The sequence below is a fragment of the Pristiophorus japonicus genome, chromosome 15, assembly GCF_044704955.1.
Source record: "Pristiophorus japonicus isolate sPriJap1 chromosome 15, sPriJap1.hap1, whole genome shotgun sequence".
NCBI classification, from domain to species: Eukaryota; Metazoa; Chordata; class Chondrichthyes; family Pristiophoridae; genus Pristiophorus; species Pristiophorus japonicus.
This window is the reverse complement of record NC_091991.1, coordinates 113,912,585-113,939,451: the sequence shown is the minus strand read 5'-3', so window position 1 is coordinate 113,939,451 and position 26,867 is coordinate 113,912,585. Positions and strand designations below refer to the sequence as shown.

Genomic DNA, 26,867 nt, shown 5'->3' with positions numbered 1-26,867 from the left:
TATGGACACAGAATTGAAACCATTCCATAACCATCATACTGAATTGCCCTGTGAACAAGGTTGTATCAAATGGGGAAACAGAGTGGCTGAACTTCATACTGAACATCCAGGGATCGTCAGCATGAAATCAATTGCAGAAAGCTTTGTTAACTGGCCTGGATTGGACAGTGATCTTGAACCACTTGATCATGAACACATAAGTGAGTTTGACTCAGTTCAGACTTCTGTAACTTAAGTATCAGGTTCAAACAAGTCTGAGATAGAAACAGGTTCATCTGTGAATTCGGAACCAAGACAGAACAGCCTGAAAATTGTCTCAACACCAAAACCTTCTTTAAGGAGATCAGCAAGGCTCGGCAAACTGGTTATTAAACTGGATTTGTAGTTCATTTAAAAGAAAAAAAGCCAGGAGTTTTTGTAATATGGTACATGTAATGCTGGGAAAGGGGAGACCATGGTTTTATTGTATTTGAGGGGGAATACATACATTTCTTTATAAGGGCGAAAACAGTGCAATGTATTACCTGTATCACATGGTTTGTCACATGGTTTGGTATGAACATGCTTGGTTCACTCTGGTCTAATAAAGCAAGCTCATGGACGAGCAACTCATCCTGTCTCTATCCTTCATTTGTTCTACCCACATATAATTACACTTGCTAGGGTACAGTTCTATGTGTGTCCACGACCTTTTGTGATGTCTCTCAGGAGGCCATGTGTAAGCATGTAACTACAAATGAAATGTCCCTATTTAAGAAAGGAGGGAGACAGAAAGCAGGAAACCAAAGACCAGTTCGCTAACAATGGAATTGGGAAAATGCTCGAGTCCATTATTAAGGAAGTAGTAGCAGGACATTTAGAAAATCATAATACAGTCAAGGAGAGTCAGCATGGTTTTATGAAAGGGAAATCATTTTTGACAAATTTGCTGGAGTTCTTTGAGGATGTAAAGAGCAGGGTGGATAAAGGGGAACCAGTAGCTGTATTTGGATTTCTAGAAGGCATTCAGTAAGATGCCACATAAAAGGTTACTGCACAGGATAAGAGCTCACGGGGTTGGGGGTAATATATTAGCATGGATAGAGGATTGGCTAACTAACAGAAAACAGAGAGTCAGGATAAATGGGTCATTGTCAGGTTGGCAAACTATAACTAGTGGGGTGCCACAGTGCTGGGCCTGAACTACTTATAATCTATATTAATTACTTGGATGAAGGGACAGAGTGTAAAGTAGCCAAATTTGTTGATGATACAAAGATAGGTGGGAAAGCAAGTTGTGAGGAGGACGCAAAGAATCTGCAAAGGGATATAGATAGGCTAAGTGACTGGGCAGAAATTTGGCAGATGGAGTATAATGTGGGAAAATGTGAGGTTAACCACTTGGTTAGGAAAAATAAAAAAACAAATTATTATTTAAATGGGGAGAGATTACAAAATGCTGAGGTACAGAGGGATCTGGGAGTCCTGGTACATGAAACTCAAAAAGTTAGCATGCAGTTACAGCAAGTAATCAGGAAGGCAAATGGAATGTTGGCTTTTATTGCAAGGGGGATGGAGTATAAAAGTAGGGAAGTCCTGCTACAACTGTACAGGGCGTTGGTAAGACCACACCTGGAGTACTGCGTACAGTTTTGGTCTTACTTAAGGAAGGATATACTTGCATTGGAAGCAGTTCAGAGAAGGCTCACGAGGTTGATTCCTGAGATGAAGGGGTTGTCTAATGAAGAAAGGTTGAGCAGGTTGGAGTTTAGAAGAATGAGAGGTAATCTTTTTGAAACGTACAAGATTCTGAGGGGACTGGACAGGGTAGATGCAGAGAGGAATTTTTCCCGCCATGGGGAAATCTTGAACTAGGGGGCATTGTTTCAGAATAAGGGATCGCCCATTTAAAATGGAAATTAGGAGGAATTTCTTCTCTGAGTGAATCTTTGGAATTCTCTACCCCAAAAAGTTGTGGAGGCTGGGTCATTGAATATATTTAAGGTGGAGATAGACAGATTTTTGAATGATAAGGAAATCAAGGGTTATGGGGAGTGGGCGGGGGAAGTGGAGTTGAGGCCAAGATCAGATTAGCCATGATCTTATTGAATGGTAGAGCAGACTCGAGGGGCCAAATGGCCTACTCCTGCTCCTAGTTCTTATGTTCTTATGACAGTGAGCATCGGCAGGCTATTTGGCCCCTGGGGATGGATTTCATCTGAGCCCAATCCAGGCCTTAACCAATGCTCACATATGTGTACACGTGCAGCAGGGTTTGCTGGATCACAACCAAGACCATGAATCCTGGCTGATTTTCTCCTCCCTCACCCCAGGAGTTGCTAGGTTTAAAAAAAAAATGATTAAAATATATCAGTAACGATTCAGGAAAGAAGAGCATATTGGAAAAAAAAATTGATGCTCAGGTAGGCAGAATTTTAAAACTGACTACAGTACCTCTTTATGCTTTTCCATCGTGGCATAGAGCTTCTGGGACAAGTCATTAGCTACATTCGGCATTCCTGGTTTTTTCTTGTTGGCTCGACTAATGCTGCTTTTATTCTTATTAGTTTTCTTGTTGTTCTTTTTCTTTGCATTTTTGCTGTCTCCCTTCTTTCCCTGGAAAAGGTATAAAAGGATATTTAAACAACTTTAGATACCTCACATGGGAGAGTAATCCACCATGACTGTCCTTCTAAAGATTAGTTTATACAGACACAATTTAGGAACCTAGTGCATTATGGGCTTACTTCCTTCTAATGTAAACACATAGAAACATAAAAAATAGGTGCAGGAGTAGGCCATTCGGCCCTTCGAGCCTGCACCACCATTCAATAAGATCATGGCTGATCATTCCTTCAGTACCCCTTTCCTGCTTTCTCTCCATACCCCTTGATCCACTTAACCGTAAGGGCCATATCTAACTCCCTCTTAAATATATCCAATGAACTGGTATCAACAACTCTCTGCGGCAGGGAATTCCACAGGTCAACAACTCTCTGACTGAAGAAGTTTCTCCTCATCTCAGTCCTAAATGGCCTACCCCTTATCCTAAGACTATGTCCCCTGGTTCTGGACTTCCCCAACATCGAGAACATTCTTCCCGCATCTAACCTGTCCAGTCCTGTCAGAACCTTATATGTTTCTATGAGATCCCCTCTCATCCTTCTAAACACCAGTGAATAAAGACCCAGTTGATCCAGTCTCTCCTCATATGACAGCCCAGCCATCCCTGGAATCAGTCTGGTGAACCTTCGCTGTACTCCCTCAATAGCAAGAACGTCCTTCCTCAGACTAGGAGACCAAAACTGAACACAATATTCCAGGTGAGGCCTCACTAAGGCCCTGTACAACTGCAGTAAGACCTCCCAGCTCCTATATTCAAATCCCCTAGCTATGAAGGCCAACATACCATTTGCCTTTTTTACCGCCTGCTGTACCTGCATGCCCACTTTCAGTGACCGATGAACCATGACACCCAGGTCTCGTTGCACCTCCCCTTTTTCTAGTCTGCCGCCATTCAGATAATATTCTGCCTTCGTGTTTTTGCCCCCAAAATGGATAACCTCACATTTATCCACATTATACTGCATCTGCCATGCATTTGCCCACTCACCTAACCTGTCCAAGTCACCCTGCAGCCTCTTAGCATCCTCCTCACAGCTCACACCGCCACCCAGTTTAGTGTCATCCGCAAACTTGGAGATATTACACTCTATTCCTTCATCCAAATCATTGATGTACATTGTAAAGAGCTGGGGTCCCAGCACTGAGCCCTGCGGCACCCAACTGCCTGCTATTCTGAAAAGGACCCGTTTATCCCGACTCTCTGCTTCCTGTCTGCCAACCAGTTCTCTATCCACGTCAGTACATTACCTCCAATATCATGCGCTTTGATTTTGTACACCAGTCTCTTGTGCGGGACCTTGTCAAAAGCCTTTTGAAAATCCAAATACACCACATCCACTGGTTCTCCCTTGTCCACGCTACCAGTTACATCCTCAAAAAATTCCAGAAGATTCGTCAAGCATGATTTCCCTTTCATAAATCCATGCTGACTTGAACCGATCCTGTCACTGCTTTCCAAATGCGCTGCTATTTCATCCTTAATGATTGATTCCAACATTTTCCCCACTACTGATGTCAGGCTAACCGGTCTATAATTACCCGTTTTCTCTCTCCCTCCTTTTTTAAAAAGTGGTGTTACATTAGCTACCCTCCAGTCCACAGGAACTGATCCAGAGTCGAGAGATTGTTGGAAAATGATCACCAATGCATCCACTATTTCTAGGGCCACTTCCTTAAGTACTCTGGGATGCAGACTATCAGGACCCGGGGATTTATCGGCCTTCAATCCCATCAATTTCCCTAACACAATTTCCCGTCTAATAAGGATATAGAAACACAGAAACATAGAAAATAGGTGCAGGAGTAGGCCATTCGGCCCTTCGAACCTGCACCGCCGTTCAACAAGATCATGGCTGATCACCCATCCCAGCAGCCCCCCAGCCGCAAGGACCACATCCAACTCCCTCCCGAACACATCCAATGAACTGGCATCAACAACTCTCCGCGGCAGGGAACCCCACAGGCCAACAACTCCCCGAGTGAAGAAGTCTGTCCCCATCCCAGCCCCAAACAGCCTACCCCCCCATCCCAAGACCGTGACCCCTACCGGCTCCAGACCTACCCAACACCAGGAACACTCCCCCCGCACCCAACCCACCCCGTCCCGTCAGAATCCTTCCCAAATACTGAACACCCCCGGATGTCGAGCCCCCAGCCCCGGCCCCGCAACGCCAACCACACCACATCCACCAACCGCCATCTGCGCAGTCAACCCGTCCACCCCATTCCGAACACTCCCCGCACCGAGGCACAGAGCCCCCAGGCCCGCCCCTCCAACACACTTCGCCCCCCCCCCCCAGACCTCCGCTGCAATGTGGCCCCTCCCGTCCCCCGCCCTGGGTTTCTCCACCCCCCACCTCCATCACTCTCCCCTCCATCCCCCGCCCCCGTCTCTCCTCTGCCTCCCCGCACAGGCTCCCATCTTGGGGGCGGTAACCTTCTGGGGCAGGGAATTTTAGCCCCCAGCGTGGAAGTCCTGCTCCCGCCGCAGAATTGGCCTTACCGCCCCTCAATGGAAGCGGAGTGCAATTTCCCACACTCCACTTCCTTTGGGGGCAGTTACCGGGGCACGACTGGATGCTCCTGTGACAGCTTGAACTGGTGCTCTTCACTCTCCCGTCCTGTGACAGTTTGAACTGGTGCTCTCCACTCTCCCGTCCTGTGACAGTTGGAACTGGTGCTCTCCACTCTCCCGTCCTGTGACAGTTGGAACTGGTGCTCTCCACTCTCCCGTCCTGTGACAGTTGGAACTGGTGCTCTCCACTCTCCCGTCCTGTGACAGTTTGAACTGGTGCTCTCCACTCTCTGTCCTGCGACAGTTGGAACTCATTCTTTCAATTCCTCATTCTCACTAGACCCACTGTCCCCTAGTACATTCCGAAGGTTATTTGTATCTTCCTTTGTGAAGACAGAACCGAAGTATTGGTTCAATTGGTCTGCCATTTCTTTGTTCCCCATTATAAATTCACCTGAATCCGACTGCAAGGGACCTACGTTTGTCCTTACTAATCTTTTTCTCTTCACATATTTATAGAAGCTTTTGCAGTCAGTTTTTATGTTCCCTGCAAGCTTCCTCTCGTACTCTATTTTCCCCTTCTTAATTAAACTCTTAGTCCTCCTCTGTAGAATTCTAAATTGCTCCCAGTCCTCAGGTTTGTTACTTTTTCTAGCCAATTTAAATGCCTCTTCCTTGGTTTTAACACTATCCTTAATTTCCCATGGTTGAGCCACCTTCCCAGTTTTATTTTTACTCCAGACAGGGATGTACAATTGCTGAAGTTCATCCATGTGATCTATAAATGTTTGCCATTGCTTATCCACCGTCAACTCTTTTAAGTATCCTCTGCCAGTCTATTCTAGCCAATTCACACCTCATACCATCGAAGTTACCTTTCCTTAAGTTCAGGACCCTAGCTTCCGAATTAATTTTGTCACTCTCCATCTTAATAAGGAATTCTACGATATTATGGTCACTTTTCCTCAAAGGGCCTCGCACAACAAAATTGCTAATTAATCCCTTCACATTACACATCACCCAGTCTAGGATGGCCAGCTCCCTGGTTGGTTCCTCGACATATTGGTCTAGAAAACCATCCCTAATACACTCCAGGAAATCCTCCTCCACCGCATTGCTACCAGTTAGGTTAGCCCAATCTATATGTAGATTAAAGTCGCCCATGATTACTGCTGTACCTTTATTGCACACATTCCTTATTTCTTATTTGATGCTGTCCCCAACCTCACTACTACTATTTGGTGGTCTATACACAACTCCCACTAGCATTTTTTGCCCTTTGGAATTCCGCAGCTCCACCCATACCGATTCCACATCATCCAGGCTAATGTCCTTCCTTACAATTGCATTGATTTCCTCTTTAACCAGCAACGCCATCCCGCCTCCTTTTCCTTTCTGTCTATTCTTCCTAAATGCTGAATACCCTTGGATGTTGAGTTCCCAGCCTTGATCAGCCTGGAGCCATGTCTCCGTGATGCCAATCATATCGTATCCGTTAACTGCTATCTGCGCAGTTAATTCATCCACCTTATTCTGAATACTCCTCGCATTGAGGCACAGAGCCATCAGGCTTGTCTTTTTAACACACTTTGCCCCTTCTGAATCTTGCTGTAATGTGGCCCTTTTTGCTTTTTGCCTTGGGTTTCTCTGCCCTCCACTTTTACTATTCTCCTGGCTATCTTTTGCTTCTGCCCCCCTTCTATTTCCCTCTGTCTCCCTGCATAGGTTCCCATCCCCCTGCCATATTAGTTTAACTCCTCCCAAATAGCACTAGCAAACACTCCCCCTAGGACATTGGTTCCGATCCTACCCAGGTGCAGACTGTCCGGTTTGTACTGGTCCCACCTACCCCAGAACCGGTTCCAATGTCCCAGGAATTTGAATCCCTCCCTTCTGCACCATTTCTCAAGTCACGTATTCATCTGAGCTACATGGCAGGTATTCTTGCTTGAAGACAGGATAACTGAAGACTCTTGTCACAGTATATGGATTTACATCTTCTGCACCAAGCCCTCACACAAATGGTCCTGTACTAAGCTAGCATTCTCACTAGGCACAAGAGGCATTTTTTTGAAACTGGGACGAGCACTTGCGATACTGCAGGCTGGTGCTGGGTCTCTGCACCCAGGTACTACAACATACAGCTGAACAATCATTATTCTCCCACAAAGTCATCAGCTCAATCAAAAATTCCCCAATGACATGAACATGACAATAAAATTGTTTTTTCATGACTTCATAACGTGTACAAATACTTTGAGGTTCCTCTGTCACTCTGCACTTTGCGAAGCAGGCATATTCTTCAACACGGGAATGGCATATTGGTTATGTTAGTGGGCTAGTAGTCCAGAAGTCTGGACTAATGATCTGGAGACACGAGTTCAAATGCCACCACTGCAGCTGGGGAATTTAAATTCAGTTAATTAAATAACAATCTGGAATAAAAAGCTAGTATCAGTAATGGTGACCATGTAACTACCGGATCATCGTGAAAACCCATCTGGTTCACTAATGTCCTTTATGGAAGGAAACCCGCTGTCTGGTCTATGTGTGACTCCAAACCCACAGCAATGTGGTTGACTCTTAACTGCCCTCTGAAATGATCTAGCAAGCCACTCATTGTACAGGGATGGGCAATAAATGCTGGGTTTTCCAGCAACTCCCACATCTTGTGAATGAATAAAAAACAGTAGAACTGCACGTCTCAAGTGGCTGTTGTAATGTTGCCCTTCAAACATCAAATGCTCATCTTTTGCTTTTGATCTAATCGACCAGAATCTAAATTCACATTAGCCTGAATACCAAAATAAAGATTAAATTAATATTTGAGTCACAAGTTTAAATGGCCAGATTTTTCATGTGCAGATCGTAACCAAGATATTGAACCTCTGTCTGATTGAAGACTGAATTTCAAACTCCCCATCACAGATTCTGCATTTTTTTTTAAACGTGGGACAAAGTTCAATTTTTAAACCATAGTAGGTGCAAGAGTTGTAAGGAGGAATGGGAACACTTGTTTCAAAGTGATTTTTTGTCCACAACTACTGAATTTGTAAAGCAGGAAAAAAGGAAAGCTGTGTTGTTCTATCTCAAATCAACTCATCTCAATGTAAAGTTGGGCATGTCACAAACCCAGTATGTTCCAAAATGCAAAAATATCAGGTGGTCAAGCATCAACTGCAGACTGGTGGGTGGGGTCCCTAGCTGGTTTAGAGCTTGCATGTGAAAACCTAAAGCAAACTTTAATTCAAGTCTAACGGATGCATAAAATCCTGAAGACAATCTCCTCACAATACTCACATCAGGGGCTTCGCTGGGGATGCTGTTCTCCTCTCTCTTGCGTTCCTCTTCTTCCTGTTCCAATTCTTTTATGCTTTCTTCAAGTACGTTGGGCCAAAAGTCACCCTCAAAATAAGGCAACTCATTTGCACTGGTCAGCCGGTCCTCTGTCGCTTGTTTGAAGATATCCTGTCAGTAAAACAAAAGACAGTAGTATCAAACGACATGCATTTTCTTACACAACAGGATGGCATGAAGCAAAGGATCCTTATTTAAGTTAATACAAGTGTGGAAGAATGGTCAAGGGGTGCTAGAGAATTGAACAGTATGTTATTTCAGGAACACGCTATTTTCTATAACCAAATACACACCAATTATTAGAGATTAATTGCCTCAAATCTATTTAACACATTGTTCTCTTGGAAGTAGTGTCATCTCTAAATCTCTAAATGTGTGAAACTTCCGTTATGATACTGTATTTTAAGATATTCATATCATTCAGGATTTGATACAACAAAGTTTGATGCTTCAATGTATTTAGTGTAATTTACTGAACTGTGTTGTGAGCATTGGTTGGATAAACAAGCGGTTGTATGAGTCTTGTGCTGGTTGCGGACTCCATTTGGAATCCCACTTCAAAGAGAATTTGCATTTAAAACTAATACAAAGGCAAAATACAGCGGATGCTGGAATCTGAAATAAAAACAGAAAATGCTGGAAATCTCAGCAGGTCAGGCAGCATCTGTGGAGAGAAACAAAGTTAACATTTCAGGTAGATGACCCTTCGTCAGCATTTAAAACTTGTTGATTTGGTGAGAGAGAGAGAGAGAGACAAAGATATAAATAGATAGCTTTGGAGCTGATGATTTAAGTGAACTGTCTTGTAATCAAGTTTAAGCAGAAGGAATTGAGCAGTGATTAGATCTAAGGGACTCCACACATCTGCTGGATAATGGCTGAGAGAACATTTAACTCTTTAATGGAATTTCCTGTGCCGCTTGCATGTGAATACTGCCTTGTACTCTGTAGTATATGCCTGAACTTTGTATTTCATTAAGCCTGTAAAAGATTTGATCTATGTAGTAACATTCTGATTACAGGTGCAGCGTCGAGAATCCGGAGCCCTCGGGACTGAGGCCCTTCCGGATTTTCGATCGTCTTTCTAACGTCGTGAATCCAGAAACACTCAAGACCAGGTTCGGGTGTTTCCAGATTTTGGAACGCCAGAAAGATGGGGCCGGGGAAGAGGGAGGAGAGAGAGAGAGAGAGAGGGAGGGCCCCGCGGAGGTGGTGTTCCGGCTGGCCCCGCGGAGGTGGTGTTCGGGCGGGCACGCCCCGTCGAGGTGGTTTTCGGGCCGGCGGGTAAGGGCAGCGGCAGCGAGGCGAGGTCAGAGATCGACGGGTCTCAATTCCGGAACATTTTTTACGGATTCCGGACGACCCTGCCACCGATCGTCCCGGAGTCTGGAACTGCGGATTTTTGACGTCGCACCTGTAATACCAAGACTGAAACCACAGGACAAGCCTACAGGAACCGCAGCACACAGCTTATCTCAATTTAGAATAATTAAAAAAAATTTAGATCATCCACCAACAAAAATATAGCCTTCCAGATTCATGGGCTCAATGTCAACTCATAGGGAGAGATGTGAAACTGTTAGAACATAAGAATTAGGAGCAGGAGTCGGCCACATGGCCCTTCGAGCCTGCTCCGCCATTCAATAAAATCATGGCTGATCTTCAACCTCAACTCCACTTTCTCGCCCGATCTCCATGTCCCTTGATTCCCCTAGAGTCCAAAAATCTATCTATCTCAGCCTTAAATATACTCAATGACTCAGAATCCACAGCCCTTTGGGGTAGAGCATTCCAAAGGTTCACAACCCGATGAGTGAAGAAATACCTCTTCATCTCAGTCTTAAATGGCCAACCCCTTATCCTGAGACTATGCCCTCTAGTTCTAGACTCTCCAGCTAGGGGAAACAATCTCTCAGTTTCTACTGTCAATCACCCTCAGAATTTTGTATGTTTCAATGAGATCACCTCTCATTTCTATAGAGATTATAGGTCCAATCTCCTCAATCTCTCCTCATAGGACAAACTGCTTATCCCAGGGATCAATCAAGTGAACCCAAGGCAAGTATGTCCTTCCTCAGATAAGGAGACCAAAACTACGCACAGTACTCTAGAGGTGCGGTCTCCCCATAGCACTATACTAAGATTTTTTTTTACTCTAGTACTCCAACCCCTTGCAATAAAGGCCAACATGACATCTGCCTTCCTGTACCTGCACGCTAACTTTGTGTTTCCTATACTAGGACACCTAAATCTCTCTGAACACCAACATTGAATAAGCTTCTCACCATTTTAAATATATTCTGTTTTTCTATTCTTCATACCAAAATGAATAACCTCACATTTCTCCACATTGTACTCCATCTGCCACCTTATTGCCCACTCACTTAACCTGTCTATATCCCACTGCAGGCTCTTTGTGTCCTCACAGCTTATTTTCCCACCTAGCTTTGTACCGTCAGCAGATACATTACATTCAGTCCTTTCATCTAAGCCATTAATACAGATAGTAAAAAGCTGAGGCCCCAGCACTGATCCACTGGTTCCTCTTTATCTATCCTGCTGGTTACAGTCTCAAAAAACTCTAATACGTTTGTTAAACACGATTTCCCTTTCAAAAAAACATGCTGCCTAATCATATTATGATTTTTTAAGTGCCATTACCACTTCCTTGATAATAGATTCCAGCATTTTCCCCGACGACTGATGTCAGGCTAACTGGCCTGTAGTTCCCTGTTTTCTCTCTCTCTCTCTCACTTGAATAGCGAGGTTACCTTCCAATCCGCTGGGACAGTTCTAGAATCTAGGGAATTGTGGAAGATCACAACCAATGCATCCGCTATCTCTGCAGCCACCTCTTTTATAATGCTAGGATGTAGGCCGTCAGGTCCAGGGGATTTATTGGCTGTTAGTCCCATTGGTTTCTCAATAATTTTTTCTCTGATCTTAATTACTTTAAGTTCCTCACTCTTACTAGCCCCTTGGTTGCCCACTATATTTGGTATGCTGTTTGTGTCTTCTACTGTGAAGACAAGATAAAAAATATTTGTTTGAAGTCTCTGCCATTTCCTTATTCCCCATTATAATTTCACCTGTCTCAGCCTCTAAGGGAGCAATGCTTACTTTTGTTACTCTCTTCCTTTTTACATACTTGTAGAAGCTCTTACAATCTGTCTTTATATTTCTTGCTAGTTTACTCTCATATTCTAGTTTCCTCCATCAATTTTTTGGTCATCCTTTGCTGGGTTCTAATGCTCTAACAATCCTCAGGCTTACTACTAGTCTTCATAATATTATAAGCATCTTCTTTTAATCTAATACATAGAAACATAGAAAATAGGTGCAGGAGTAGGCCATTCGGCCCCTCGAGCCTGCACCGCCAATCAACAAGATCATGGCTGATCATTCCTTCAGTACCCCTTTCGTGCTTTTTCTCCATACCCCTTGATCCCCTTAGCCGTAAGGGCCATATCTAACTCCCTCTTAAATATATCCAATGAACTGGCATCAACAACACTCTGCGGCAGGGAATTCCACAGGTTAACAACTCTCTGAGTGAAGAAGTTTCTCCTCATCTCAGTCCTAAATGGCCTACCCCTTAACCCAAGACAATGTCCCCTGGTTCTGGGCTTCCCTAACATTGGGAACATTCTTCCCGTATCTAACCTGTCCAGTCCAGTCAGAATCTTATACGTTTCTATGAGATCCCCTCTCATCCTTCTAAACTCCAGTGAATAAAGGGCCAGTTGATCCAGTCTCTCCTCATATGATAGTCCAGCCATCCCTGGAATCAGTCTGGTGAACCTTCGCTGCATTCCCTCAATAGCAAGAACGTCCTTCCTTAGATTAGGAGACCAGAACTGAACACAATATTCCAGGTGAGGCCTCACTAAGGCCCTGTACAACTGCAGTAAGACCTCCCTGCTCCTATACTCAAATCCTCTAGCTATGAAGGCCATACCATTTGCCTTCTTCACCACCTGCTGTACCTGCATGCCCACTTTCAGTGACTGATGAACCATGACACCCTGGTCTCGTTGCACCTCCTCTTTTCCTAATCTGTCGCCATTCAGATAATATTCTGCCTTTGTGTTTTTGCCCCCAAAATGGATAACCTCACATTTATCCACATTATACTGCATCTGCCATGCATTTGCCCACTCACCTAACCTGTCCAAGTCACCCTGCAGCCTCTTAGCGTCCTCCTAACAGCTCACACTGCCACGCAGTTTAGTGTCATCTGCCATCTTGGAGATATTACACTCAATTCCTTCAGCTAAATTCGTTAATGTATATTGTAAAGAGCTGGGGTCCCAGCACTGAGCCCTACGGCACTCCACTAGTCACTGCCTGCCATTCTGAAAAGGACCCGTTTATCCCAACTCTCTGCTTCCTGTCTGCCAACCAGTTCTCTATCCACGTCAGTACATTACCCCCAATACCATGCGCTTTGATTTTGCACACCAATCTCTTGTGCGGGACCTTGTCAAAAGCCTTTTGAAAGTCCAAATACACCACATCCACTGGTTCTCCCTTGTCCACTCTGCTAGTTACATCCTCAAAAAATTCTAGAAGATTCGTCAAGCATGATTTCCCTTTCATAAATCCATGCTGACTTGGTCCGATCCTGTCACCGCTTTCCAAATGTGCTGCTATTTCATCCTTAATGATTGATTCCAACATTTTCCCCACTACTGATGTCCGGCTAACCGGTCGATAATTACCCGTTTTCTCTCTCCCTCCTTTTTTAAAAAGTGGTGTTACATTAGCTACCCTCAAGTCCATAGGAACTGATCCAGAGTCGATAGACTGTTGGAAAATGATCTCCAATGCATCCACCATTTCTAGGGCTACTTAAGTACTCTGGGATGCAAACTATCAGGCCCCAGGGACTTATCGGCCTTCCATCCCATCAATTTCCCGAACACAATTTCCCGCCTAATAAGGATATCCTTCAGTTCCTCCTTCTCACTAGACCCACTGTCCCCTAGTACATTCGGAAGGTTATTTGTGTCTTCCTTCGTGAAGACAGAACCGAAGTATTGGTTCGATTGGTCTGCCATTTCTTTGTTCCCCATTATAAATTCACCTGAATCCGACAGCAAGGGACCTACATTTGTCTTCACTAATTTTTTTCTCTTCACATATTTATTGAAGCTTTTGCAGTCAGTTTTTATGTTCTCTGCTAGCTTCCTCTCGTACTCTATTTTCCCCCTCTTAATGAAACCCTTAGTCCTCCTCCGTAGAATTCTAAATTTCTCCCAGTCCTGAGGTTTGTTTGTAATACTATCCTTAACTTCTTTTCCAGTGGAGTTTTTACTTCTCAATGGAATGTATATTCGTTGAGAAGTTTGGAATATTCCTTTAAATGCCTCCCACTATCTATTGGCATATCTTTTAATCTAATTTCCCAATCTACCCAGCCAACTCGCCCCTCATGCCTATGTAATTGGCTTTATCTGGAAGACTCTCATTTTGGATTTAAGTATTTCACTCTCAAACCCAATGTGAAAATCGATCATATTGTGATCACTCATCCCCAGCGGTTCCTTTATTATGAGATTACTAATTAACCCTGTTTCATTGCACAATACAAGATCTAAAGTAGCTTGTTCCCTGGTTGGTTTTATGACGTATTGTTCTAGGAAACTGTCTTAAATGCATTCCGTGAACTCGTCCTACAGACTACCTTTGCCAAATTGATTTGCCCAGTCTGTATGATGATTTTAAAGTCCCCCCCAGATTATTGTATTATCTTTGTTACAAGCTCCTATTATTTGTTGATCAATACTCTGTTCAACGATATAGCTACTGTTTGGGTGTCTATAAACTACACCCACTGTTGGGAAAAGGTGTTGTTAAAAAAAACCCGAATCATAACATCCTGTAAGACATTAACCTGACAGAAAACCTCCCTTTTAGATTCAAAATATCAGATAACAATAGGATTTCCCACCCTGATCATTAGATGAAATACTTTGAAGCTACCTACACAGCCATATTACAACAACTAGTGAACAGTCGAAGTTGTTACAGGCCACACGCAGTGCACTTTACTTACAGCTGGTGACACTTGCCCTGACCATTGGGTAAGATGGGGATTGTGTGTCTGACTGAACCAAACATGTTAACACATATACAGGTTTATAACCGTTTGCCTGGATAGGATTATCAGTTTGTTGGGACAAACCGTACTTTGTATCGGACTAAAAGCACCTGTCGCAGGAATCTTCCTTGTTCCAGAGGTCTGGGAGATGGAACATTTCAGCAACCAGAGACTGTAAAAGTTGGTAGGCCGAGGGGAGTGTACCTTCAAATACTAAAGTCATACAAATATACATGGGGCAGCCTATAAAGCAACATTAAGTTAAAGGTATTGGACTACATTGGGACATGCATAACACCTTATTTTTAAAGCAGGTATGAGGATCATAGAACTTCAAAACAAACCTTGTAATCGTGTATGATCCGCTCTGCAAAAGCTTTATCCAGCATCTTCTTATACCATTCCTGCAACCGTTTGGGTTTGGGGATCTTCTGATCTGCTGGGTGGCAGTGGAAGATGTAATCATCACCTTCACTGGGAGGGCATGCCCAGATATGGCCCTGTGTATAGCTGTGGAGATCACAGGTGAAATGGATTATTCAGATACTGTTACAGCTCTGATCTAAATCACATGAGGAAAATAGCAAGCAGACATACTGGGCCCAAGTTTCCACATGATTTGCGCCTGATTTTTAGGAGCAACTGGTGGAGAACGGACTATCTTAGAAATCGCAATTCTCCACATTTTTTTTTCTGCAGTTCTAGTCAGGTAGAACAGTTCTACTTTGGAACAGAATTTTTTCTTCAAAAGGGGGCGTGTCCGGCCACTGACGCCTGATTTGAAAGTTTCCACAGTGAAAACGTACTCCAAACTACAGTAGAATGGAGCAAGTGAAGATTTTTGTAGAACTGAAAAAACCTGTTCTACACATTAAAAAATCAGGCGCAGGTTACAAATTAGGCGTCCAGAACGAGGTGGGGGGGGGAGGGGAAGTCATTAAATTCTACAATAAATCCTTATTTATACTTCTACAAATATTATATAAATAAATCCAACCTGAATAAACATTTATAAGCAAAGAAAAGATTAAATAAACCATCTTCCTACCTGTGTGAAAGTGCTTCAGGCACAGAGAATGCTGCAGGTGTTCGTTCCCGCGGTGGGGGGGGGGGGAATTAAACAGCTGCTTCGTTCCCGCGGGGAGGGGGGGGGAATTAAACAGCCGCTTCGTTCCCGCGGGGGAGGGGGGAAGGAGACAGTGAGAAGGCTGCAAGTGCTAATGTGCTTTTATTAAAAAAATGTTCAAAAATTAAACAGCTACAAAGAACTACAAAAATGGCCGAGTGCCAATGTTTTTTTTCACACTGAGCATGCGCGAACGCTCCAACGCGCATGCGCAGCGTTGCCGGCAGGAAAAAAATCTAATTTAAATAGTACACGCCCCCTCCCACTTACAAAATCGGCGCGAGTGTAGGCTCTGCCCCCCTGGGGGCCGCGCCAGGCAGACAAGGAGGTGCAGAACGCTCCAGAATTGCGAGGTTTTTTTTAGGCGCCGTTTTAGGCGCGAAAAACGGGCGCCCAGCTCGGAGGGGCGCCCGTTTTTTATCCTGTGGAAACTTGGGCCCACAGATTCTAATTTAAATGCAAACTGTTCAAAAAAGGTACTTATAATTATACTCAGACATGGATGTAACAGTACATAAGAAAAGGAGCAGGGATAGACTATACAGCCCCTCAAGCCTGCTCGTCTGATCTTCTACCTCAACTCCACCTTCCCCTCGCACTATCCTTGATTTCCTTAGTATTCAAATATCTATCGATCTCAGTCTTGAATATACTCAACGACTGAGCATCCACAGTAGAGAATTCGAAAGGTTCACAACCCTTTGAATGAAGAAATTTCTCATCAGTCTTAAATGGTCGACCCCCTATCCTGAGACTATGACCCCTAGTTCCAGACACTCCAGCCAGGGAAAACAGTCTCTCAGCATCCAAGAGTACTGGAAAAGTATAGCCATTCCAAAGCCAAAGATTGATTATGATTGGTAAAACGTATCTGAACTGCGTAAACTGGGGAAAGAAGTATTTTATTAGGTAGAAAAAGAGCAATCGAGAGTAGGGATTAGTATAAAACCAGCAGAGGATAAACGCTGGCCTGTATTAGGAATGCCGAAAAGCCAATGGAAAAAGGAACAGTGTACGATTGTACTACGAATGGTGAAGAGTCTCAGTAATGTTATGTCAGAAAACAACCGGCAATCTCATAAGTTCTTTGGGGGATATATCAGGACAGGTTCAGTATGAGAACAATGATAAGGCTGATAAGCTAAATAGATACTCTGCAAAGGCTTTCACTTCTGAAGCTGATGCTCCAGCCCGATCTTGCAGGTTGATCTAAATCAGTTAGCGAAACAGGCCCAGGTGTGGCGGGCGTCCTTCATGTGACACGTGCAATGTAATATGTGTGAGGTGGAAAAACACCAGCATGGTTATACCCAGCAAGGATATCTGTTAAAGGATATGGATCAAGAGAGACCTGGGGCAATAGTTAATCACTCATTAAAGGTGCACAAGCAGTGTGAGGGGGCTATAGGGTTTTAAGATGCATTGCTCAGACCAATGAGGAAAAAACAAAGAGCTTTGCACTTAGGCTATACAAGGCTTTGATATCTCTGCACCTTATAGTGTGTTTCGTTTTGGTACCGACCGATGGAGAGAGATATTGAGGTTCTAAAGTAGTTGCGGATGAGGGACACCAGAACAGTACCTAGCCTTAGGGATGTTAATAATCAGGAGAGGCTGCAAATCTTGGGGATATTTAGAGTAATGCAGGCTTTGCGGGGATATGATGGGCTTGGATTAGGAATTATAGGGCTAGAGGGCATGCAGATAAAAATCCTTCGCAAGGAATTTGGTTAGATATAAAGCAGCATTTTGTCGCAGATATGGTGGGTACAGGTTCGCTTTAAAAGGGAACTTGACAAGTTCCCAAATGAAGAGGACGTTTCTAATTGTACAGATCAGATTGCTAGTTAACTGGGATTATGAGGAATCATAGGATATCAAGTCTCCGGGAACTTTGTTTGATTGCCTTTGGGAGTCAAGAGACTTTCCCCTGAATTGACTACAGGTTTTTGCCACTCAACTGAGATTGAGCGGTTCAGGTGGGACAATGGTGTGCAAGTTATAAGAACATAAGAATTAGGAACAGGAGTGGGCCATCTAGCCCCTCGAGCCTGCTCCGCCATTCAAAAAGATCATGGCTGATCTGGCCGCGGACTCAGCTCCACTTACCCGCCCTCTCCCCGTAACCCTTAATTCCCTTATTGGTTAAAAATCTATCTATCTGTGATTTGAATACATTCAATGAGCTAGCCTCCTAAGCTTCCCTGGGCAGAGAATTCCACAGATTCACAACCCTCTGGGAGAAGAAATTCCTTCTCAACTCGGTTTTAAATTGGCTCCCCCATATTTTGAGGCTGTGCCCCCTAGTTCGAGTCTCCCTGACCAGTGGAAACAACCTCTCTGCCTCTATCTTGTCTATCCCTTTCATTATTTTAAATGTTTCTATAAGATCACCCCTCATCCTTCTGAACTCCAACGAGTAAAGACCCAGTCTACTCAATCTATCATCATAAGGTAACCCCCTCATCTCCGGAATCAGCCTAGTGAATCATCTCTGTACCTCCTCCAAAGCTAGTATATCCTTCCTTAAGTAAGGTGACCAAAACTGCACGCAGTACTCCAGGTGCGGCCTCACCAATACCCTGTACAGTTGCAGCAGGACCTCCCTGCTTTTGTACTCCATCCCTCTTGCAATGAAGGCCAACATTCCATTCGCCTTCCTGATTACCTGCTGCACCTGCAAACTAACTTTTTGGGATTCATGCACAAGCCAGAGGTTTCTGTAGTGTAGTGGTTATCACGTTTGCTTTACACGCAAAAGGTCCCTGGTTCGATCCTGGGTGGAAACATTAACCAAAAAGAGTTTCATGCACAAGGACCCCCAGGTCCCTGTGCACCGCAGCATGTTGTCATTTCTCCCCATTCAAATAATATTCTCTTTTACTGTTTTTTTCCCCCAAGGTGGATGATCTCACATTTTCCGACATTGTATTCCATCTGCCAAACCTTAGCCCATTCGCTTAACCTATCTAAATCTCTTTTCAGCCTCTATGTGTCCTCTTTACAACCCACTAATCTTTGTGTCATCTGCAAATTTTGTTACACTACACTCTGTCCCCTCCTCCAGGTCATCTATGTATATTGTAAACAGTTGTGGTCCCAGCACCGATCCCTGTGGCACACCACTAACCACGGATTTCCAACCGGAAAAGGACTCATTTATCCCAACTCTCTGCTTTCTGTTAGCCAGCCAATTCTCTATCCATGCTAATACATTTCCGCTGACTCCGCGTACCTTTATCTTCTGCAGTAACCTTTTGTGTGGCACCTTATCGAATGCCTTTTGGAAATCTAAATACACCACATCCATCGGTACACCTCTATCCACCATGCTCGTTATATCCTCAAAGAATTCCAGTAAATTAGTTAAACATGATTTCCCCTTCATGAATCCATGTTGCGTCTGCTTGATTGCACTATTCCTATCTAGATGTTCCGCTATTTCTTCCTTAATGATAGCTTCAAGCATTTTCCCCACTACAGATGTTAACCAACCAGCCTATAGTTACCTGCCTTTTGTCTGCCCCCTTTTTTAAACAGAGGTGTTACATTAGCTGCTTTCCAATCCACTGGTATCTCTCCAGAGTCCAGAGAATTTTGGTAGATTATAACCAATGCATCTGCTATAACTTCCGCCATCTCTTTTAATACCCTGGGATGCATTTCATCAGGACCAGGGGACCTTGAGTCCCATTAGCCTGTCCAGCACTACCTCCCTAGTGATAGTGATTGTCTCAAAGTCCTCCCTTCCCACATTCCCGTGACCAGCAATTTTTGGCATGGTTTTTTGTGTCTTCCACTGTGAAGACCGAAGCAAAATAATTGTTTAAGGTCTCAGCCATTTCCACATTCCCCATTACTAAATCCCCCTTCTCATCTTCTAAGGGACCAACATTTACTTTAGTCACTCTTTTCCTTTTTATATATCGGTAAAAGCTTTTACTATCTGTTTTTATGAGTTGTACCAACAGATATGGGGATGGGGGCTTGGTGAGTTTAATGGCTTTTCCTGTCCGTTTTGTACACCCTACGAGATGGGAGAGTGGCATAACCAATGTTCCCTCCAGCCCGCGCAGCTGTCTGCCAGTCCCGTGCAGCTTTTCCAACGTTAAATTTTGTGCATGCGTGAAACTGAATGACCCACGCAGCCCCTTTAAGAGGATTTTTTTTTTTAAATGAAGGGGTACATTGGCATAACACACATACATACTTTGCTCCCCAATACCCACAAAGAACAAATAAACTTGCAAAGCTGTACCTTTGTTAAAATGGAACTTACCCAAGTTTTTTCACATATTCCAGGTAACCGATTAAGATTTCATGATAGACTGCAGTTCGGAGGCATCTTGGGCGGAAGAAGTGAATACTGTCGAGATATGATATGTACACACGTCTGCAAAGTTGTGCAAGAGAAATATCATTAGCCATTAGGTAGTGATTTAAAGGGCTACATTCTGCCTTCATTAAACTAAATACCTAACATCCTGGGGACAAAATAAAATGACTACTGCTTTAAGGCATTTCTTTTTCTTACAACAAATATTCTCCATTTTTTGCCGTACTCAAATTTCTACGGCACGTCTGTATGCTTTCAAAAACATGAGTTTAATTTAAGTTCTCCATTGTTAAAGCTGGGTTAAATGAATTGTTCGTTTACAAACTGAACATAAAAAAGGAACTAAAGCAGGCTGCATATAAGTAATCTCCTAAGTTATTGCATGCATGGCATGCCAGTACCTTGTATTAGGAGTTGGGCAGTCAGAGCCATATTCCTGTACATGCATTCCAAAGAAACAGACGTCCACACCATCAATCTCCTCAAAAGCAAAAAGTGCTTTGGTTCTATAAGGAAAGGTCTCAGACATTTCGCCTGTATCCACAAACCTGAAACAAGAAAAGGGGCCACCTTTACAGACTGTCCGAAGGGCGAGTTACATTAGATCACAACCCTCCCTCAGTTGCAGGTGCATAAAATTCTACCGGTTAACAAACATAGTAAAACAAGGGTAGGGAAGGAATTAAGCAAATAGCACCCAAACTCTACTTTGTACTGAAATAAACAATAAGAAACAGGGACTGGTTTAGTTATTTTTCTCTTCTAAAATCAGTCACATGAACTCTGTACAGCAGTAGCAAAACTGTATGAGTAAATGTAGGGTTCTACATATCAAGGACCGAGTTGGACTGATTCCGCCAGTTAGTCTGATGTCACAAGCAATGAATAATGGGTCTATCTAAAATAAATACCGAGCAGACACCATTGTAGTTATGTCACAACTGTTCCATCTTCCACCATGCTTTCCTCTCGAAGGTCCTTGGACATACCATTGATCCCAGGGCATTATCCAGTTCTCTCAAAATTCCGTTTGACGCAATTCTGTCCTGCTCACAGCATTTAAATGGCCCTAGTCAAAGCCACGAATGAATTACTCTGGAGCATTAACCCCCTTGTCCTATCTGCAGCATTTATCCGTGGCTTCTTCCCCTTCCTGATCTACATGCTGCCTCTCCACATCATCAGTTGCAGGCATCAATTTAGCTCCCACACCAGTTGTGACACGCACACTAGTCTCAGGCAGAAAATTATTATAAAACTCCCAAGTAACCATAATTTTCAGTGCTTTATGTACAGAGAATGTACTGAATGACCTCCAGGTGCTTGCTTTACTTGCCTGCTTTTCATTCCTGGTTTAACTTCCACAGTTTTATCTGAGCTGGATACCACACGGACATACACTTCCCCGGCCTCTGGATGGTTCTGACGTCGCAGAAATTTGTTCACTCTGTCTTCTAAATGATTCCCTAACCTAGTTGTTTGTAGCCCTATGAACAGAAACTCAGCATAAGCAAACACATCAGAAGCACAGTGAAATTCAGATTACAAACTGCCCATTTCTCAAGTTAGAAAAACCTCGGACTTCCTGGAAGGTAGATTATGATCATTAGTTGATATAAAGCAATGTGATATTCGAGATGTGGCAGCCATATGGTATATCACCAGAATTCAAAATCTATTAGTACATATTTATGCACCAGAATGTTTTGTTCCTATTTGGGGCTAAAAGGAGAGATGGTCATTTTACAGAAGGGTCATATCTTCCCTCAGGTTTCCTGCCCAGTGAAGCAATTCCATAAAATTGGATGCAGCAGCAACATATTCCCAACAGCCCCCACTGTCGGCTGTTGGTCTGGTCCGATCCAGTCCACTCCCCCAGCGCCGTGTTCCACTGCTGATTAAAAACCAAGGAGCAGCCCAGCGGGATAGACATAGCTTTAAAATCAGAAACGATAGATAGCATTGAGAATGGACAGGCAAGAGTTTGATTATTTAAATATTCCAATGCTGAAAGGAAAAAGATTGTGTGCAACCGGCACAAAAGGAGAGAATTGTGGTGAACAGCCACATTGCAATACTGGTCCACTTATAACCACGGCTCTTGAGTTTCTTGGGTGAAATTCTGGAAGCTCATGTTATATATGGTAATGAGTGACAATGCACACTGACTATTTGAGAAATTAGAATGCATATTCTTCAGTTCAAAGGCCTTTACTTACAATTAATGACTGCTGCTCAATTAGAATCCATTTTTAATTCAGCCATGTACTAATTTGGTTACCTAAAAGGCAGTGTACTCTACTGCATTGTCATATTATTTTAAATGCCAGTGTATCTTAAGTCACACTTTGTCATTGTGCTTTGCATTTCAAAACTGTTGGTTGGAGGGAAACAGGGAGGAGACATGTGATACAAAAATTGCTCTGATATGATACCATGTTCCCATTCATGCCCTACTAGAGTAGGAATTTCAAGCTGTTAAATCCACGTGCTCCCAGACTGCTTCAGACGAGAAGCTTCAAAGTATAAAACACAATAATAAAGCGTAACCGATACCTCTGCTTATAACAATTCAGTAGAATTCACATCCTACTCCACCGTGTATATATTGGTTTAAGATTACTTAATTGTAGTGGCAACCAGAGGTTAAATGAGATCGAGTTTCCAAGGCTTTTGTCAGTCTAATTGCTGAGAGATGGTCCAAATTCCCCTTCGACTCCACGAAAAATCTCAGGATGGGTTTTTCCATTGACCCAGATCAGGATTTGCTTGAAAGTGTAATGGGTATTTGCAATAATTACAACTCAATTTAACTGCATCAAATCCATGGTTCAAGAAACAAATACTCATTTTACAGTCTTAAAGAAGGACTCCTAAACATAAATATAGTAACCCAGCACTGTACCAGTCACAGATGCTAACCCTACATCATGATGGTTGCAGGGCTCATATAATGGAATACAGTATCCAAAACGGCCTTCAAAAACACATTTTAAAAGTTGTCAGCTTGGCTCAGGGGTAGCACTCTTACCCGAGTCAGAAGGCTGTGGCTTCAAGCCAGGTAATGACCATTTTTAAATAATAAAAGCCCAGTCACCTCCTTGACTCTCAATGGTCTTGCTCCATTGTAACTTTTTCCCTCACTTTCTTTCCTAATTGTCTACTTTTTATTTTAACTTGCATTGTACTCTTTCCTACCCATTCCAACCCTCTCCTTTTCTTTTTAGTCTCTGACGTTAATTGCACTGTAAAATTCACCTCACAAAAGCCACATGCAGCCGGAGGCCCCATCGCTACTGTTCCTTGACTCTTCAGAATTGAACGAAGATAAATGGTGAAAACTGGGATCCAATGGACAATGCTATAATCATGAGTTTTGCACTTAGACTGAACAATGCATGGTGAAGGCAGAGAAATCTGATGGCATGAAACAACCCATTTTAGCTGATAATCAAATTGCCAGCTCCAATCCACCACTGATACAAGAACTAAACTCTAGAAGCATAGAAATACTTACTTTTAGAGCTGAATTTGTTCTCCTTCCTCGTTTTACCTGTTTTCTTCAAGCAATTGTCACAAACAAAGCTGTAGAGAGAAATTTAATATCAAAAATAGTAGTTTGCATACCAAGTATCTGCATGGTTAAATTCTGCAGTTAGGTACCATCTAAAAGACAAAGATACAGACAGAACATTAAATCAATTTTACATGGCCCCCCCTTTTGTAGATCTTAGTTAATTTTCTATATACAAGGAAAACAATTATTTTAAACTGCCAGCAGGCCATCTGTAGCAACTAATCTGTAACTTATTTAGAGTTAATCCTTAAGATTTTATAAGTAAAAACTGTGTCAGTTGGAGAAATAGATAAATTTCTCATCCAGCAATAATAGTGATATATCCAGAGGTTGGAAAGAGAAAAATGGTCACATTAGGACCCAAAAGAAAGCCCTCCAATTGATAAACAGTTGCTCCATCAGGTGAACCTGATATGGGAGCTGACTGCGCCCTATTATTTAAGAGTTTCATTAGCTTTAGCAAACTGATGAATCAGCAAAACAGATCAAAACAGCCTTGAAGAGTTTGAATATTGCAAGTCAGGGGTTTCGGTGCACCTGTGCAGCCCTTGCATTACTAACTATCTGGGACTGAGGACACTGAATGACTGGGAGGTTGTAGGTCAAGTTGGCAGCATAACAAAATCAGCTGTCACAATCTAAGACAGCCAAAACAACAAGTGGGTAGGGGCAGGGCTGGGAGGGAGATCTTGCAAGATTATTTACGAGATGATGTCCCACATTGACCTGGACTGCGGGGAGGCACGTGATAAGTTATATGAATGTATCTTGACTCCCAAAAGGAGACATACCGTTATAAAATCACACTCTTTTACTTGGTTAAGACAAGGATTAGAACCTGGTTAAAAGGAAGGAACCTCGGTGTAGTTGTAACAGGAGCAAGGTTGGGAGGGGACGGGGTATTCAGTGGGGCAACCCCAGGGTTCTATTGTGGGATATATAAATACAAGTGGTTGTTGTTGACCCTCCCCGGTAAACATAAAGCACTTAGAATCCCAGTTGCAATGCAAAGTAGATAAATTCACAGATGACAGATGTTAGGGGTATAGGGGTATCATATCTGAAGAATGCTAGAGGGGGAAAAACAAAGCAAATAGAATGTTACATTATTTTGGCAAATCAACTAAAGTCCAGGAGTGTTATGTGCAGTTCTGGTTGACACAATGCAGGTGGTCCATTCTGGCCAAGGCTGTGCAGAGCAACAAGACCTCAGGTTAAAAGCCACAAGAACGACATGATATTAGGGTTCTTTAGCCTCAAAAAGAGACAGCTCAGCAGGGGCAATGTGTAGATACGAAATATTAACAGGATACAGTAAACCCTAAACAACACTTTCAAATATGCCAGGACAGCTGGAAAAGGCAGCAAATATGGGAGAGATGTCATGAAGCAGTTATCAAACAGAGTGATTAACAACTGGAATGGGTTGCCTAGTAGGGAGTTTGAGGCCAGTACACCCAACCCATTTAAGAAACAGCCAGAAATTGCAATGGGACGGTGGAAGGATTAGTATTTTGGGAGGATGAGATCAAATGGTCTGAAGGGCTCTTAATCTTAACCTATCATGATCAGAAACCTTTAACCCAAAAAACAGTTAGAAAGCATGTGAGCTAATGACGAAACAACAATACCTACCCCGAAGGCCAGATAGTTTCATGTTGGAGAACGCAGATTTGATGCATTTTGCGACCACATTCTTTGCATTCTACAAAGCTAAAATGAGAAAATAAAGCGTCAGGTGCCCAATTCTGCAAATGTAACATTATTTTTACACATTAATCATCCAAGCTGATAACTTTACCAAATACGTAACTCAATTTTAGAGCAACAAGGGCTACAAATAACCTGCAATAAATTCTGGAGCCAGACTAGAAGCAAATTAGTGAAACATCCACTGAAAACCATTTCTAGCTTCTAACCAAGACCTGCCTTTAAATGGCTGTGTTCTTTTAATTATTGTAAGATAGGGTGCAATACCTGCAAACTATCTGAATAATCAAATAATTCATTAGCAATCCCTGAAAGTGCTCATAACTGCAATCAAAGAATTTAAACTGGAACAGGAAACTAGAAAAGCTACTAAGCCGACCAAAGCCTTGACTGCCAAACCAGGGATAATGGGAGATAACCACCAACAGGTCAAATAGTAATTCCAAGTGACTGGGAGAAATGAACCCACTTACGGCTCAGGGTCCAATGTATCATTTTTCTTCTTTTCAAACTGATCTTTTGAAATGGTTCTGTAGAAAGGCAAAAAAACATTAACAAGGGGTTCTGTTTCGCGAAACAATACACCACATTTTGTCCCCACTCTAGATTCTTAGTACAGTGCTTACATTACATACCATATCTGCATGCTTCCAACCCCACCCTCTCATCTCGCATGCAATATTCTATTGTTTGCAACACAATAAGCTTGCACACAATGTATGTGGCCCACTATACAGGCAGGTTACTTGCACCCAGGCCTCTACATGCAACTTCTTAAACAGTCAATAAGAGGTGCATGATAGCAACTTAGGATGCTTCTCACTTGACTTCCTCTCCCTCCTTATGGGGAAGTGACAGAATAACTAACAGACCAACATTCAAAGTAACCCTGCACTGAAGGGAAATAATGTACCGTCACATGCAAATCAATTATAAGAAATCACCTAAAGTGAATAAAAAATGAAATTGGGACAAGTGTCTATTTGAAAGCGGCATAATCATGTGAGCATCCTTTACGGTGCATTCAAGGCCTTGTTGATTCGCAACTCAGATCTTTTGAAAGAAGTTGCAGCAATGGTGGGAGGCAAAAATCTGACTCTTGGCAAATGAGACTTGAGAGGCAGACTTTTGATGAAAATTTCTGATGTGATTTTTGTGTTGCCCTATCTGAATATCAAGTATGAGGCAGATGGGATCCTCCAAAGCATAAAGCTCACCAACTGCGAGCAAAAGTATGTTCAAGCATAGTGACAAGTGTAAAATAATACATTTAAAGTCACAAAGGAATCACACTGGCTCAAAGGAATCTGGCACGAGCTTGTGCAAAACAAGATACAAGCTCAATCTACACTATGCCTGCAGTCAAGGAGTTTAATTTTCCAGGCACCTTTAAGTATTGAATGTTCATGAATTGAATTCCCTGACAAAAGTAGGTGGCAGCTTCCACTTCAATTAGCAAAAGTCAGGCGAGATGAGGAGAACTTTTTTATATATATATATAAACGTAGCGAATTATGATGATCTGGAACGCACTGTCTG

The 26,867-nt window shown here is 42.9% G+C and overlaps 1 protein-coding gene and 1 non-coding gene across 2 annotated transcripts in view; one reads left to right on the top strand and one right to left on the bottom strand.

Annotated features, from left to right (window-relative positions):
• Positions 1 to 26,867, bottom strand: part of crebbpb (CREB binding protein b) — a 123,278-nt gene that overhangs the window by 12,729 nt on the left and 83,682 nt on the right. The window contains exons 21-29 of the mRNA XM_070901740.1: positions 25,802 to 25,858; positions 25,254 to 25,331; positions 23,559 to 23,626; positions 21,378 to 21,528; positions 20,443 to 20,589; positions 19,985 to 20,098; positions 14,924 to 15,089; positions 8,420 to 8,587; positions 2,434 to 2,595 (exon numbers count right to left, since the gene is read on the bottom strand). Of these exons, the coding sequence (XP_070757841.1) occupies positions 2,434 to 2,595; positions 8,420 to 8,587; positions 14,924 to 15,089; positions 19,985 to 20,098; positions 20,443 to 20,589; positions 21,378 to 21,528; positions 23,559 to 23,626; positions 25,254 to 25,331; positions 25,802 to 25,858 (1,111 nt within the window). The remainder of the gene's footprint in view (positions 1 to 2,433; positions 2,596 to 8,419; positions 8,588 to 14,923; positions 15,090 to 19,984; positions 20,099 to 20,442; positions 20,590 to 21,377; positions 21,529 to 23,558; positions 23,627 to 25,253; positions 25,332 to 25,801; positions 25,859 to 26,867) is intronic.
• trnav-uac (transfer RNA valine (anticodon UAC)) lies at positions 18,422 to 18,494 on the top strand. Its single transcript has one exon. It is a non-coding gene; the product is annotated as a tRNA-Val (tRNA).